Source organism: Gigantopelta aegis, chromosome 4 (genome assembly GCF_016097555.1).
Source record: "Gigantopelta aegis isolate Gae_Host chromosome 4, Gae_host_genome, whole genome shotgun sequence".
NCBI classification, from domain to species: Eukaryota; Metazoa; Mollusca; class Gastropoda; order Neomphalida; family Peltospiridae; genus Gigantopelta; species Gigantopelta aegis.
Genome location: NC_054702.1, coordinates 39,369,978 through 39,384,243, shown reverse-complemented (window position 1 = coordinate 39,384,243; position 14,266 = coordinate 39,369,978). Strand labels below are relative to the sequence as shown.

General features: G+C 33.9%; 1 protein-coding gene across 1 annotated transcript in view; it reads right to left on the bottom strand.

Moving 5' to 3' along the window:
* Positions 1–7,848: 7,848 nt before the first annotated feature.
* The window catches only part of LOC121369830, a 10,912-nt gene continuing 4,494 nt past the window's right edge, over positions 7,849–14,266 (bottom strand). Inside the window, exons 2-3 of the mRNA XM_041494905.1 lie at positions 12,785–13,156; positions 7,849–11,503 (exon numbers count right to left, since the gene is read on the bottom strand). Of these exons, the coding sequence (XP_041350839.1) occupies positions 11,202–11,503; positions 12,785–13,156 (674 nt within the window). The 3' untranslated portion in view covers positions 7,849–11,201. The remainder of the gene's footprint in view (positions 11,504–12,784; positions 13,157–14,266) is intronic.

Here is a 14,266-nt window from a genome sequence, read left to right as displayed (position 1 = left end):
CCATTTATATTTTGTATCCATTTTTAGTCAGATTTACCAGTTTTCATTTCTTTTTATTCAAAACATCATTATAATACCAGTATTGGTATATCAAATTCCGTTGTATGCTATTTATTTTTTCTTACACACCCCTGAGAGAGGTGATTGTAGATCATTTTCATCTCCAAATTACACTGGAGATCACTGTTGAGACTAGTATATGATTGCTCCATGGTGAATACCCTGTTGCCACAGCCATTCCATCCATAAGTGCACACAAAAATGTGCCATATCAAAAATAGAGTTGACATATTACAATAACAGGTTCAGTGCGTCTCCTCAATCTAGTATTGCACTAGCAATGTTAAATACCTTACAAGCACTAATTAATAAAGATGCTGGGGTGCAAGTAGTCAAACATTCCTTTCCTTTCTATAACCATATCATGTTCTGAGCTCTTGAACAACGAGGAAGGAAGGAAATGTTTTATTTATGGTTATATGGCATCAGACGTGCTTAAGGACAATCAGATATTGAGAGGAAACCCGCAGTTGCCACTTCGTGGGCTACTCTTTTTCAATTAGCAGCAAGGGATCTTTTATATGCACCATCCCACATACCAAGGCCTTTGGTATACCAGTTGTGGTGCACTGGCTGGAACGAGAAATGGCCCAATGGGCACACCGAAGGGGACCGACCGCGTATCAAGTGTTCGCTTTACCACTGGGCTACGTCCCACCCCTGAACAATGAGAGACGTCCCACCCCTGAACAATGAGAGACGGCCGTTTCAATTCCTTGCAGTGGAATATTTTTATTTTCTACTATCCGTAGTTTATACAGTGACACCTGTCTAAACCAGATCACACGGGAACCTAATATTTATTCAATTTAGATGGGATCCAGCATTTACAGGGTCGTATTTTAGAATTTAGAAAATTCAGGACCACTAAATTTGGCCGGTTTGACAGGATTCACCATACCAGTCGAGTGGCACAGGTTTGGATGACTTATTTGAGGGTGACCCATTGCACCTCAGGCATTAATACAACTGTGATCTAAACAAAAAACAAACATGTAAATACTGTAGGACATTTATTTTTGTACAAAAAATATACACATAAATATGATAAGACTGATCCATTATCGATACTGATCAGTCTTTCTATAGTATATTATCAACACTTGATTGATAAATTTACTAATTTACTGTTAAATACAGATGCTGTGCTAGGTGAACTGAATGTAGCAACAACAGTTGATCATAGTATTGTAGTGCAGCAAAATTAAACATGTACTTTAATGTACATTAATATAGACGTCACATGAAACAGAATGAAAAATATGAGCAGGGCTTCTAGATTATGGTAGCCCTGCTCCCATAGCTAGTGATATTCAATCTTGGGCTAGTAAATAACTACCATTGCCATGCCCGAGGGCTAGTGAAAAAATATTTTGTAAATATGAATATCCTATGCCCAACCTCACGCCCCAATGCTCCATCTCCCTTTTTAGGTGACATATCCGATTATTACTACATGTATTATTTTGTAAAACTGGGCTAGTGAATTTTTAATTGTGGCTAGTAAATTTTTAAATCATTGATCCCATCGCTAGTGGATTTTATAAAAATTCTAGAAGCCCCGATATGAGAAAAATAATATTCAGTATTATTTGTTCATTAAGTATATTAACGTATGGCTTCAACCACACTTTTTAGTTTTTAATTATTTTATCAAGTATGTGCCTCTGTATTTTTAATAATTACACTCATACATGATTCAAGACTTTTTAAAATCATTGATCCCATCGCTAGTGGATTTTATAAAAATTCTAGAAGCCCCGATATGAGAAAAATAATATTCAGTATTATTTGTTCATTAAGTATATTAACATATGGCTTCAACCACACTTTTTAGTTTTTAATTATTTTATCAAGTATGTGCCTCTGTATTTTGAATAATTACACTCATACATGATTCAAGACTTTAAGACGTCATCAGTTTTGTATGTCATGCGTCACCTTCAAGAACAATTCAATTGTCTGAACTGTCAGTCAGAATTCACACTGTCACACCAACACTGGTTAATAAATGATAAATGGCTGATAGCCAGTGTCAGTGGTAAAGTCACCTGTGAGCCAATACAGGCTGGCAGGTCAAGATGACAAAAGATCAATGATGAAGCATTGGTGTTACACTTCCAGCATGCTATTTTGCACATACAAATGCATACACATGAAAACGCAGATTGCACGCACACACACATACGTGCACACACACTCAAAACAATCTCTCAAAATTATTAACACTGTGGTTATTAAAATATAACCAATCAAAGCATTGCAAAATGTTGGGTGGTGTAAAATGTATTTTGTGGAAACCATTGTATGATAATATACAATATTCAACTTAGGAAAACAAAACAAGATATGTAATATGAATCTGAATATGCTTGCATTATGCATGGAACAACTGTACAGATGATTAAACTACAACCAACGAAGGTGCGAACATCATACCCGTCTTTTGAACACATTGTAATTAATAAAAATGAAATGCTGTATGTATATATAAATATACATGTTGTTTAAAGACAGAATATAAATTAATGTGTTCGTATAAATATAGTAAAACATACCATTTGCACTAAAACATACCATAGCATTTTGAAAAAGATTGGCAGCTGATGTAAAATGTAAAATATAGTGCAAAAAATGCAAAAGCTTCATCACAACCATAAACATGGACTAATGGCTTCAGTGTAATCGCAAATTTTCCATGCAAAAGAAGACATTGTTTTAAAGATATATTTTACCAAATACATGTGTCAAAAATAAAACAGGGTTAATATGATACATTCATGTAAATATGAAATATTAATTTGTTTTTTTTAATTCTGATTAAAAAACCTTATATTATAATAATATTATATTAATTTCCTTTATGTATAAAAACTTACTATTGTTTATTTTACAATGAAACCCTGTTCTAATCATTAATGATTTTTTTTTTTTTTAAATAATTTTTTTTTTTTTTTTCTGACATAGAAACCCCAAAATGTACAACAAAAATCACACAAAGGTGTGTGAATATTATTTCTTGATTAAAACCATTCTAAAAATTTCAAGAGAATACATTATAAAATGTGAATATTCACTAAACTCTGCATATCACTGTAATCATGTAAGCACTAATTTTAGCAATTTTAGCCACTTCCATACTTCGTTATTCTCAATAACTATATAATACAGAACATGGTACACAATGATCTCTATTATTTAAATCTCATTTCATGTTAATTCATGAATTTCTATGTTTTATAAATTATATCCAAGACAGGCTAATGGTTAGTTGTAAATGCTGGCATGGATCAAAATGGAAGGGTGCTGGGGGGGGTGCAACCCCCTTCCCAAACTAAAAGTGCTCTCAAAATCCAGTGTTTAATGGATGAATATACGTTTGTTGACTGGGTATTTAGTGCATGTTAGTTTACTTAGAAATCATGTATGTGTCTTAAAAAAAATTGTACTCCATCCCTACAAAAATCCCTCTTTCTGCCCTTGTACAGCCTTGTAATCCTTCCTTCTGCCCTTGTACAGCCTTGTAATCCTTCCTTCTGCCCTTCTTTAGCTTATAACACTGGTAATAGTAGCTTAGTAATTTGGTAGAAGATAGCATAATTATGTACAAAGTTATGTACACCATAAAACAGCATTAATAAAACAGGATGAAGAGGCTGCATAGCAAATATCTTTACAGTGCATTGTTAATCTGTTTGTGTCTGTGCTGGAATTACATCAGAGTAATAGCATGCAGTGTGCTGTCATTTCCTCATTGTTATTAAATTGACAGCGAGACGTGTGCCATCAAGCTACGGAAGGGTTAATAAATATTTGTTTTTATTAGGTACAAGTACATCCAGCATTCTTTTAGTCTCATGTAATACATTGTTTTGCATATTGCAGTGCTAAACAATAAATATATCTTGTATTATACTTTGATCTAGTGGTATGGCTACATGTATATATGTGCTATATATATATATATGTGTGTGTTATTGTAAACAAGGCCAAAACTGTGATTGTAATAATGTAACAAAATATTTCTAACATTTTCTGGTACAGTGTATTGTTTCATGACAATAATTGGAACTTTTTGTCATAAAAAATCCAGTCAAACTGGGGAAAGGGCTAGGAGGGTCTGATATAGTTTTAAAAAAATAAAGAAAAGAAAAGAAAACCCCCACCAAAAACCCCGAAACCATGCTTGCATTTCTTTTACCAATTGTGCAAAATAACAGTCTGTTTTTAAAACCAAAGTTGAAAAAGTCTAGTGAGCTTTTTATCAAAAACAAGGTGGTTTTTTTTAACGACACCACTAGAGCACACTGATTTATTAATCATCGGCTATTGGATGTCAAACATTTGGTGATTAGACATAGTTCTAGAGAGGAAACTCACTACATTTTTCCATTGGTAACAAGGGATCACCACGTATCAAGCGAGTGCTTTATCACTGGACTACGTCCCACCCCTTATCAAGAACAAGGTTATTAACAATTTTTCAGGTAGTGTTAAAATTCAAACGGTTGAATCATATTTCACTATTATCAGGGAGGTTTTCCTCCCATCTTTGAATACATGATGAATGACTCCTCCAGATAATGATACCTCCTATCACGACTCGTATGACTCTTAGTCATTGCCAGTTCTTGCACCTTACCTCTTTCCTCCCCCACCCCACCTCACCACTGATGACTCTAGATCTGCTATGTTAACTTTTTAATAAATATGGAAGTCTCCTTTAAAATAAAAATATACTTTGGAATAATGTACATTAACCAGATAATAATAAATAACCGAGAACATTAAGCAAATGGCCTGCACACAATGCTGCCCTTGTCAAGAGTATATGTGTGTGTGTATATATATATATATATATATATATATATATATATATATATATATATACTGCATGTGAACACATGACAAATCCTGAAGTAAGATTCAAGTCAGTTTTAAACACTTGTGGTTTGACATACAAAGCGAAATATTTACAGTGAAGATTGTGTACAAATGTGACGGTTATGTGACTAGATATACATGTATTGTACACTGTACGTTTAATTTACAATTTAAAAATAGAAAGGTTACACATGCACTAAGCAACAAGGAAGCATAAATATTTTGTTGATTGAAATATTAAAGCAAACAATTAGAATTATTTACAGAATGCTAAATAAAACTACCAGAATACATATTTTGTCTTCATACACAAATCTACTCATAGGTAAGGAATAAGTTTTATTTTATAATAGTTTTAAATATATATCCTTTAAGTCTTAATAGGGTATTAAGTTAATTACCATCAGTTTATAAAATAAAGTTTCCTGGTGGAGAGGAAAAAAATGGAGGGAAGGAAATGTTTTATTTAACAACGGTTATATGGCGTCGGATATATAGTTAAGGACCACACAAATATTGACAGAGGAAACCTGTTGCTGCCATTTCATGGGCTACTCTTTTCAATTAGTAGCAAGGGATCTTTTATATGCACCATCCGACAGACAGGGTAGTATATACCACAGCCTTTGATATGCCAGTTGTGGTGCACTGGCTGGAATGAGAAATAGTCCAATGGGTCCACTGACGGGGATCGATCCCAGAGTTAACGCTTTACCATTGGGCTAAGTATCACCCCAAAAAAGAAAAAACACATCATCATGTATTTCTCCATTCTAATACTCAGAAGTGGGGTGCTATTCCAGTGTTGTGTTACAGAGGATTAAAAACTTATGTTCACAGGCTTGTATGTTGTATAAAGGCAGTTTACAATAACAGTTGAACACATTTTACCCCTCCCCCTCCTCATTCCCATAAAACACAAAACATTTATGTTTCCAATATCACTGTCATACTATACATTGTAAATATGAAATGTGTATCATCACAAAAAATTACATTAAAAAAATATATATGAAGATATATCAAATAAATAATATAGTAAAATGATCTACATCAACTGCGTACAAAATACACAGATGGTGACATACTATATATACACTGCCTAATTCATAGTCATCATGGCATCAAGCGTTCAAACATTTTATTTTGCTATTATTCAAATAAATTAAAACAGGCATTCTAAGTAACATTGTAAGTTAAACAGCAGTAACAAATCATTTCTATAAACGGCCATTTTGTTTTGGAAAAGATTGGGGCTGCTTTGAAATAAAGCTGGTCATTGAATCATGTTAAAGGTTCATTTACGAGTATATATGAGGATGACCAGAAATGCACTTAATATATAAATATTCATAATGTAAGCAAGAATTTAAGTAAAGCAAAACCCCTTTAAACTGGATACCCACAGGATCCAGTAAAAAATCCTGTTTTAAGGGGTATCTGATTTAGAGAGGTGTATGTTCTGTACTGATATTTAAAAAAGGATGGTGAAAAGTGTTTTCAGGAGGAAATTCAGATTTACTTGGGGCTTAAGGGGTTTCATTATATATTGTAATTGTAAATATTATCCCAGATATTTTAGCCTATATGGGTAATAATAAAAAAATTAATTTTCAAGCACTTCACTTTGTGATAAGATTATTTTAATTACAACAACCATAAAAATAAATTACTACATTGTAGTATAGTGAGCAGATGGTTATTAAATGAGCAAGTTAATTAAGAAGAAAAAATACATTGTGAAAAACTATTTAAAATTTTTGTTTTATGTTCCATCAGTTTTTAAGTTATCAATATACAGGCTACTGGTAGTTTATAAACACTATTAAACATTGGCAAAATCTTTTGTCTTATGATATACTGTAATGGTATTTGAAATATATAGATATAAAATAACAAACAAATTATTTTTGAGTATCATTTTAAAAATCTAAAATTCACAACCTATATTCATTTAAAGTAGATTTGCGGTGGCATGATATAAAATGATAAAAATAAACAGTTTAATAAAATAATAAAAGGAATAATCATTTTGTTTTAGGAAGGGGGATGGAAAACAGAAAAAATCACAACCTGTTTTTATTAACAGTATGGTAAGTTAGGCATGGGATAACAGCTGAAATAACTTTATCAGTCAACTGTAAAAATTACTATAAAATATGTATACCATACTGAGTACAATCACCATAATTATTATAAAATTTTAAACCGATTGTAGATTTCTACACAAAAAGAAAACAAAATAATCAAAGAGACTTGTTCTGAGTTACCTACCATAGTACAATGTTTCTGACTAATACAGTGTTTACATATTAATTTTTCATTTCAACTTATTTTTGTGCTTATATCCAATTAAGGTTCAAGCATGCTGTCCTGGGCACACACACCTCAGCTCTCTGGGATGTCTGTCCAGGACAGTGGGTTAATAGTTAATTGTTAGTGGTTAGTGAGAGAGAACAGGGTCTAGTGGTCTTACACCTACCCATTGAGTCATTAAAACTCGCTCTGGGTGGGAGCCGGTACCGAGCTGCGAACCCAGTACCTACCAGCCTTATGTCCGATGGCTTAACCACGACACCACCGAGACCGGTTTTACATATTAAATACTTTTTTTCTTTCGAATATTAATGTTTCTTATTATCCTAATATTTGTAGTAGTTCAAACATCATTTATTTCCTAATATATAAAATTCAATTCCAACTGCTACAAACATTAGGAAAGTTAAAACACTTAATATATACACAGACACTGATATTTTAAACAATAAAATGTATACTGTTGGAAAGAAAGAAAGGATCACACAGATAGCAACAAGAAATAATGACTGCATCAAAAATCAATTCCCATTGTCAGAAGTTGACTGGGAACATATAGGCAGCACATTCAACACTACAGACATTCAATCCCACATTACAACTTGGTATGAAATACACATTACTACGCTAGTAGTGAATTAAATATGGTCTACAATTTGATGTGTTCCCTTATTTCTTTCCATCAGTATATTTAATATACAAGTTTCCCCTAATGCTAACCCTGTCATACGCTTATGCTGTTGCCATATAATTATAACCATGTGAATATATTCAGATTACTGAATAGCAAGAAAAAATTAAGCAAAATAAATACTTAACATGGATTTTGCCATATAATTATAATCAGATGGATTTACATATATTATGATTACTGAATAGCAAGAAAAAAATAAAACAAAATAAATACTTAACATGGATTTTTTTATATCCAGCTTAATGCCATTTTAAATGTGCACCTTTCATTATTGAAATACTAGTACTTAAACCAAACCTATGCCATTAGTTATAAGATGCCTGCCCTATTCTTTTGTAAAAATAAAATAATACAGCAAAGTGCCCATATATGTATCTATCAAAATTAAAAAGTGTGTGCATGTTATTTTATTATGATTACTAAAAGTCTGCTGTCATAAACATTTGAAGCAGATTTCAAACTGAGACAGAACATGTAACAAGTTGTTTGGGTAAAACAGAATCTATATCTTATATAAGCTTATTTTAAATTAATTAAAATAATAATGATAATAATAAAACCCAAAACCCAAAACACCAATGAACACAAATACCTTTGAACTTATTTTTGTTTTTATAAAGCCTAATGGTTCAAAAGATTTAGAAATAACAAAAAAGTAAGATTTTAAATTTAATTCAATTGTATTTAAAGAAATAGAATTCAAAAATTGTTTCCTTGGTTTAAATGTTTTACTTTACATACATAAAAAAGTTTAAACAATATGAAATTTTGTTTCAGATATGTAAATGACCATGGATAAAAATACAAAAACCTAAATATCTTAAAATTTAAAGGGGATTATTGTGAGTCTTTCAATAACAACAAGGACAATTTAAGTGATATTAAAATTTTGGAATTAAAGAACACAATAGGGAATTTTATCATTCCCATTACATGTGTATTCAGATACATAATTTAGAAAGCTGTAACACAATCTGACAATTTCTTTCCAAAATATAACAAGCCTGTGAAGAGAAGATTGCAATTGGTTATAAAACAAAATCTTTGCATAGAAATGCTTATGAGGTATAATTTTCAAAAAGAAAAAAAAGAGAAAAAAAAAAGTAATCTTGTGTGGCCGAACCAGCTGCCTGTGGTAATTAAATTAAATTAAATTAAACAGTAAATTAAACATAAAATGAAATAATTCATTTAATGTTTTATATGTAAATGATTGTGGATATGTTCATTCCTAGTATATCTTAAACAAGCGTAAAATCATGATTTCCTTGACGGTGATGAAGGTTTCACCTATCGGGGAAGAAAGCGACACCTTGGTTTTTAACCAATCACAGCACATCATTTATATAATTCGTGTAAAGTTTTGTCTGCTGCCCTAAACTGACACCAAGGTCAGAGTCGGTGATATTATGACTCAGATCATCACAACCACGGCACTGGAAGGTGTATGGGTAGCTTCGTGTTCCAGTAATCAGGTCATCACAAGCAAAGCACTGGAAAATGTACTAATAGCTTCCAGTTTCAGCGTCGACCATCACAACCACTGCATTTGAAACAAAATATGGTTCCAGTAATCAGATCTATCATCACAAAAGCGTAACACTGGAAAAAATGTATGAATAGGTTCCAGTTTTAATGTCAGTCGTCACAACACTGGAAAAAAAGTAGGGTTAACTTTTTGCTCCCGTTTTAATCATCATGACCATAGCACTAGAATATTGGTGATTAGTTTTCAGTCATCAACTAAAGAAATGGACCCATATTCTCGAAAAAGTGTAACTTTATACTCAAATTTGACAGTTTCGTCTGTCATACATTTACATATGAGCAGTACCTTATTCTCAAAGCTGGTCATAAACATAAACATAAACTTAACTTGGTTGGATGTTAATCTCCAATTCTAAGTCTCTCGGAATTAAATTAATTTAATTGTCATTAATAAGACATTTTTTTTTTTTTGGTAAGCTTTCTGTTCTGTAGAAAAATGATCTTTTATTCCTTTAAAAAAAAACAGAAAGAAAAAGGTCATAATATTAAGATGTATATTGTGATATTTATGCATATAATTAGGCTGTTTTAACATATATGGTGGAATTTAGCCACGATAAAAACAAGAGACCATTCACTGTGAACAACGCTTCTAACACCGACTCTAAAAATAAAACTTCAATAGATGTCACATAATGATGTACATATACTTTTCGTAATATTTCTTCAAATTGAATTTGACCCATTTATAAGATGCATGATTTTGTGTATGCCACTAGTTGTGGCTAAGGGTAGGTCTACTCTTAAATGTATATCATACCTTTTTGAGAATAAGGGCCCTGCACAAAGCATGGATCGCTTAATTTGCCATTGATCATTGCATTCTTAACACTGGGAAGAGTATGGATAGCTTCATTTTCCAGTGATCAGACCAACACAAGCATAGCACTGGGAACGTTATGGATAGCTTATTTTCTCATCTGTTAGATCATATGTCCTGGAATTCCCTTGAATATTGAAATCTTTGGTAATGCAGTTGTTGAGAAAATGTAAGTGAACACAAAGCTCGAGGGAGGTAACTCCAACACACTGCCTCCTTCTTATCCAGAAAAAAAGCACTTTAATTCACAATGGATTCGTTGGACTAGTTTAATCCATGATACATGTCCATCACAGACCAACACAGTATAAAATACATGTACTTCGAATCAACCGTGTCCATCACTTCCATGTTTTCAAATTGCTGGACTAGTTTGCACTTTTTTAACCGTCTAAAATTCTGGAACATTCTTACGAGAAGCAGCTTCTTATTAGTAAGCCCTCCTCAAATTATCACCACACAAAGCATTGTCCAGACTAGTATATGTGTACAATTCTATCTTACAGGCCATCAAAGTATTCATAAGAAAAATGATATTTTGACTGCCAAAGTATTCACAAGAAAATGATACTTTGACCATCAAAATCTTCATGAGAAAAATGATACTTTGACCATCAAAATCTTCATGATAAAAATACTACTTTGACCATCAAAATCTTCATGATAAAAATAAAACTTTGACCATCAAAATCTTCATGAGAAAAATGATACTTTGACCATCAAAATCTTCATGATAAATATCATACTTTGATCATCAAAATCTTCATGATAAAAATGATACTTTGACCATCTAAAATCTTCATGACAAAAATGATACTTTGACTATCAACATGCTCATGACAAAAATAATATCCGACATTGCCAATGCTGCATCATTTATCATCCATAATAATTACTTAAACTGCGGTTTCCATGATCGCTGCGTAATGTGCCCCGTGGACTAAATCGGACCACTTCAATGCGGTCTAAAGAGTCTGCATGCTCTAATGAAGGACCTTCCAGTGGATTATGGTGGTGATTGTTTGTGGCATTGTGACTGTGTGTGGGCTCTGTAACATCCAGTTTGGCCTTCACGTTACGCTTGTAGTCAATGCCGATCTTGGTGAGTGCAACAGAGAGAAGAGTGATGATTCCAGCACAGATGCCCAGCACCAAGTACAAGATTGCCTTCTCTTTGTTCCCTACAAGATAAAACAATATATAAATATAACATAAATTTATGCTTAGTATTTTGTCTACAATTTATGAAAAAAAAACATAATAAAAAGGTGCTAAAAATATAAAAAAGGAGGAAAAAAAGAAAGAAAAGAAAGGGGGGGGGGGGGGGGGAATGGAAGAAAGAAAAGAAAGGGGAAAGAAAATCAATCTGCTCAGTATGGAATTCAGAACTATTTTGACAAGGACGAAAGTAAGCAGACATTTTGCTTTTTAATATGAAAATGCATAGTAATACCGTAATAAAGATGTTTTTGAATATGAATTACAGCAGTATTCGAATGTCATCACTTTGCATTTCTCTACGTTAACAATAAACTGCTGGGTGCATGATGTTTTCATTTTCAGAACACTGAACAAATTTCACTGCAAACTGCTATTGGAAATGTTTTGTTGGAAGAAAACTAATGCATTTAACAGTGACTAAAGAAATTACCATAAATTAAAAAATTGTACCATTTACTAAATATGGATATGAAATAAGATTCCAGTAAAATACATTATATTTATTGTGTACAAATAAAAAATGATGGTGTGGACATTGTCTGTCATCGACCTAGTCTGAATTGAGTTTTTGCTCCTGTAAAGTGGCATTCTAATTGTGCGATTATCATTACAGTAGTTGCACAGACTTGTTGCATGCGATCGAATTGTACTGTGATAACACCTAAATCGGAACGACTTTAGTTTATACGATCCGATTTCTGTAGTGCCGACAAATCACATGTGACATGTCGGATTTACTAATCGCATAATGATAAAGAAAAAAAAAAAAAAAGTTTTATTTAACGACGCACTCAACACATTTAATTTACAATTATATGGCGTCGGACATATGGTTAAGGACCACACAGATATTGAGAGAGGAAACCCGCTGTCGCCACTTCATGGGCTACTCTTTTCGATTAGCAGAAAGGGATCTTTTATATGCACCATCCCACAGACAGCTTAGTACATACCACGGCCTTCGCTATACCAGTCATGGTGCACTGGCTGGAATGAGAAATAGCCCAATGGGCCCACCTATGGGGATCGATCTCAGACCGACCGTGCACTGAGTGAGCGCTGTACCACTTTGTTACGCCTTGCCCCCCCCGCATGTGATCGAATCATACTGTGAGAACACCTAAATCGGAACGACTTTAGTCTTATACGTTCCGATTTCTGTAGCGCCGACAAATCGCATGCACCAAGTCGTTGTGACTAATCACGTAATGATAACACCACTTTAAGCATACTGTACTTACTGGCCAGGAAGTGGACTGTATTGAACCAATCCTTCATAAACCCCATCGAGGCTTGTTTCGATCCACCCAGAGTGATCGTCGTATAATTAACACAAACAACCGTGATGTTTCTTACAGGCCGACTGTCATCACCGTCTGAATAACGGACATTGTTGTTGTTGTTATTAGTGTCCACAGTGGTATCAGGGGATGTGTGCACTGTGACAATGGGTTCAATGTCACTTTTTGTGTCTGCGTCACCACCTCTACTGTCTATTCCCGAATCTCGGTTACCAGAATTCCGGTGTATTATAGAATCGGGAACGTCTTCTGGTTTGGTTTTCTTGGGAGGCACTATAGTGTTTCCTTCGTGAAATATCGCTCCAGCTGCATCTATAATGAAAAACAGGTTTGCTTTGGTTAACCATAAAGCCACCACTAGAGCACATTGATTTATTAATCACTGGCTATTGGAAAGAAAGAAAGAAATGTTTTATTTAACGACGCACTCAACACATTTTATTTATGGTTATATGGTGTTAGACATATGGTTAAGAACCACACAGATTTTGAGAGGAAACCTGCTGTTGCCACTATATGGGCTACTCTTTCCGATTAGCAGCAAGGGATCTTTTATTTGCGCTTCCCACAGGCAGGATAGCACAAACCATGGCCTTTGTTGAACCAGTTATAGATCACTGGTCGATGCAAGTGGTTTACACCTACCCATTGAGCCTTGCGGAGCACTCACTCAGGGTTTGGAGTCGATATCTGGATTAAAAATCCCATGCCTCGACTGGGATCCAAACCCATTACCTACCAGCCTGTAGACCGATGGCCTAACTATGATGCCACCGAGGCTGGTCACTGGCTATTGGATGTCAAACATTTGGTAACTTTGACATATAGTCTTAGAGAGGAAACTCACTACATTTTCCCATTAGAAGCAAGGGATTTTTTATATGCACAATCCCATAGACCGGGTATAACATACCATAGCCGTTGATATACCAGTTGTGGTGCACTGGCTGGAACAATAAATAGCCCAATGAGCCCACCTATGGGGATCGATCCCAGACAATGAAAATAATGAGTGAATATAAATTTATCAGTTAAATGAAGCAAAATTCCTATACATGCATTTCCCCCCCCCCCCATTTTACCGTAGTTTATTTTCATTTCAACTTATTTTTGTTCTTATATCCAATTAAAGTTCAAACACGCTGTCCTGGGCACACACCTCAGCTATCTGTGCTATCTGTCCAGGACAGTGGGTTAGTTGTTAGTTGGTTAGTGGTTATTGAGAGAGAAGAGGGTGTAGTAGCCTTTCACCTACTCATTGAGCCCTTAAAAACTCGCCCTGGGTTGGAGCCGGTACCGGGCTGCGAACCATGTACCTACCAGCCTGTAGTCCGATGGCTTAACCACTATGCCACCGAGGCCGGTTGTAGGTTATTTCTACCAAATAGAAGCAAAAGATCTTTTATTTGCACTTTCTCCAGT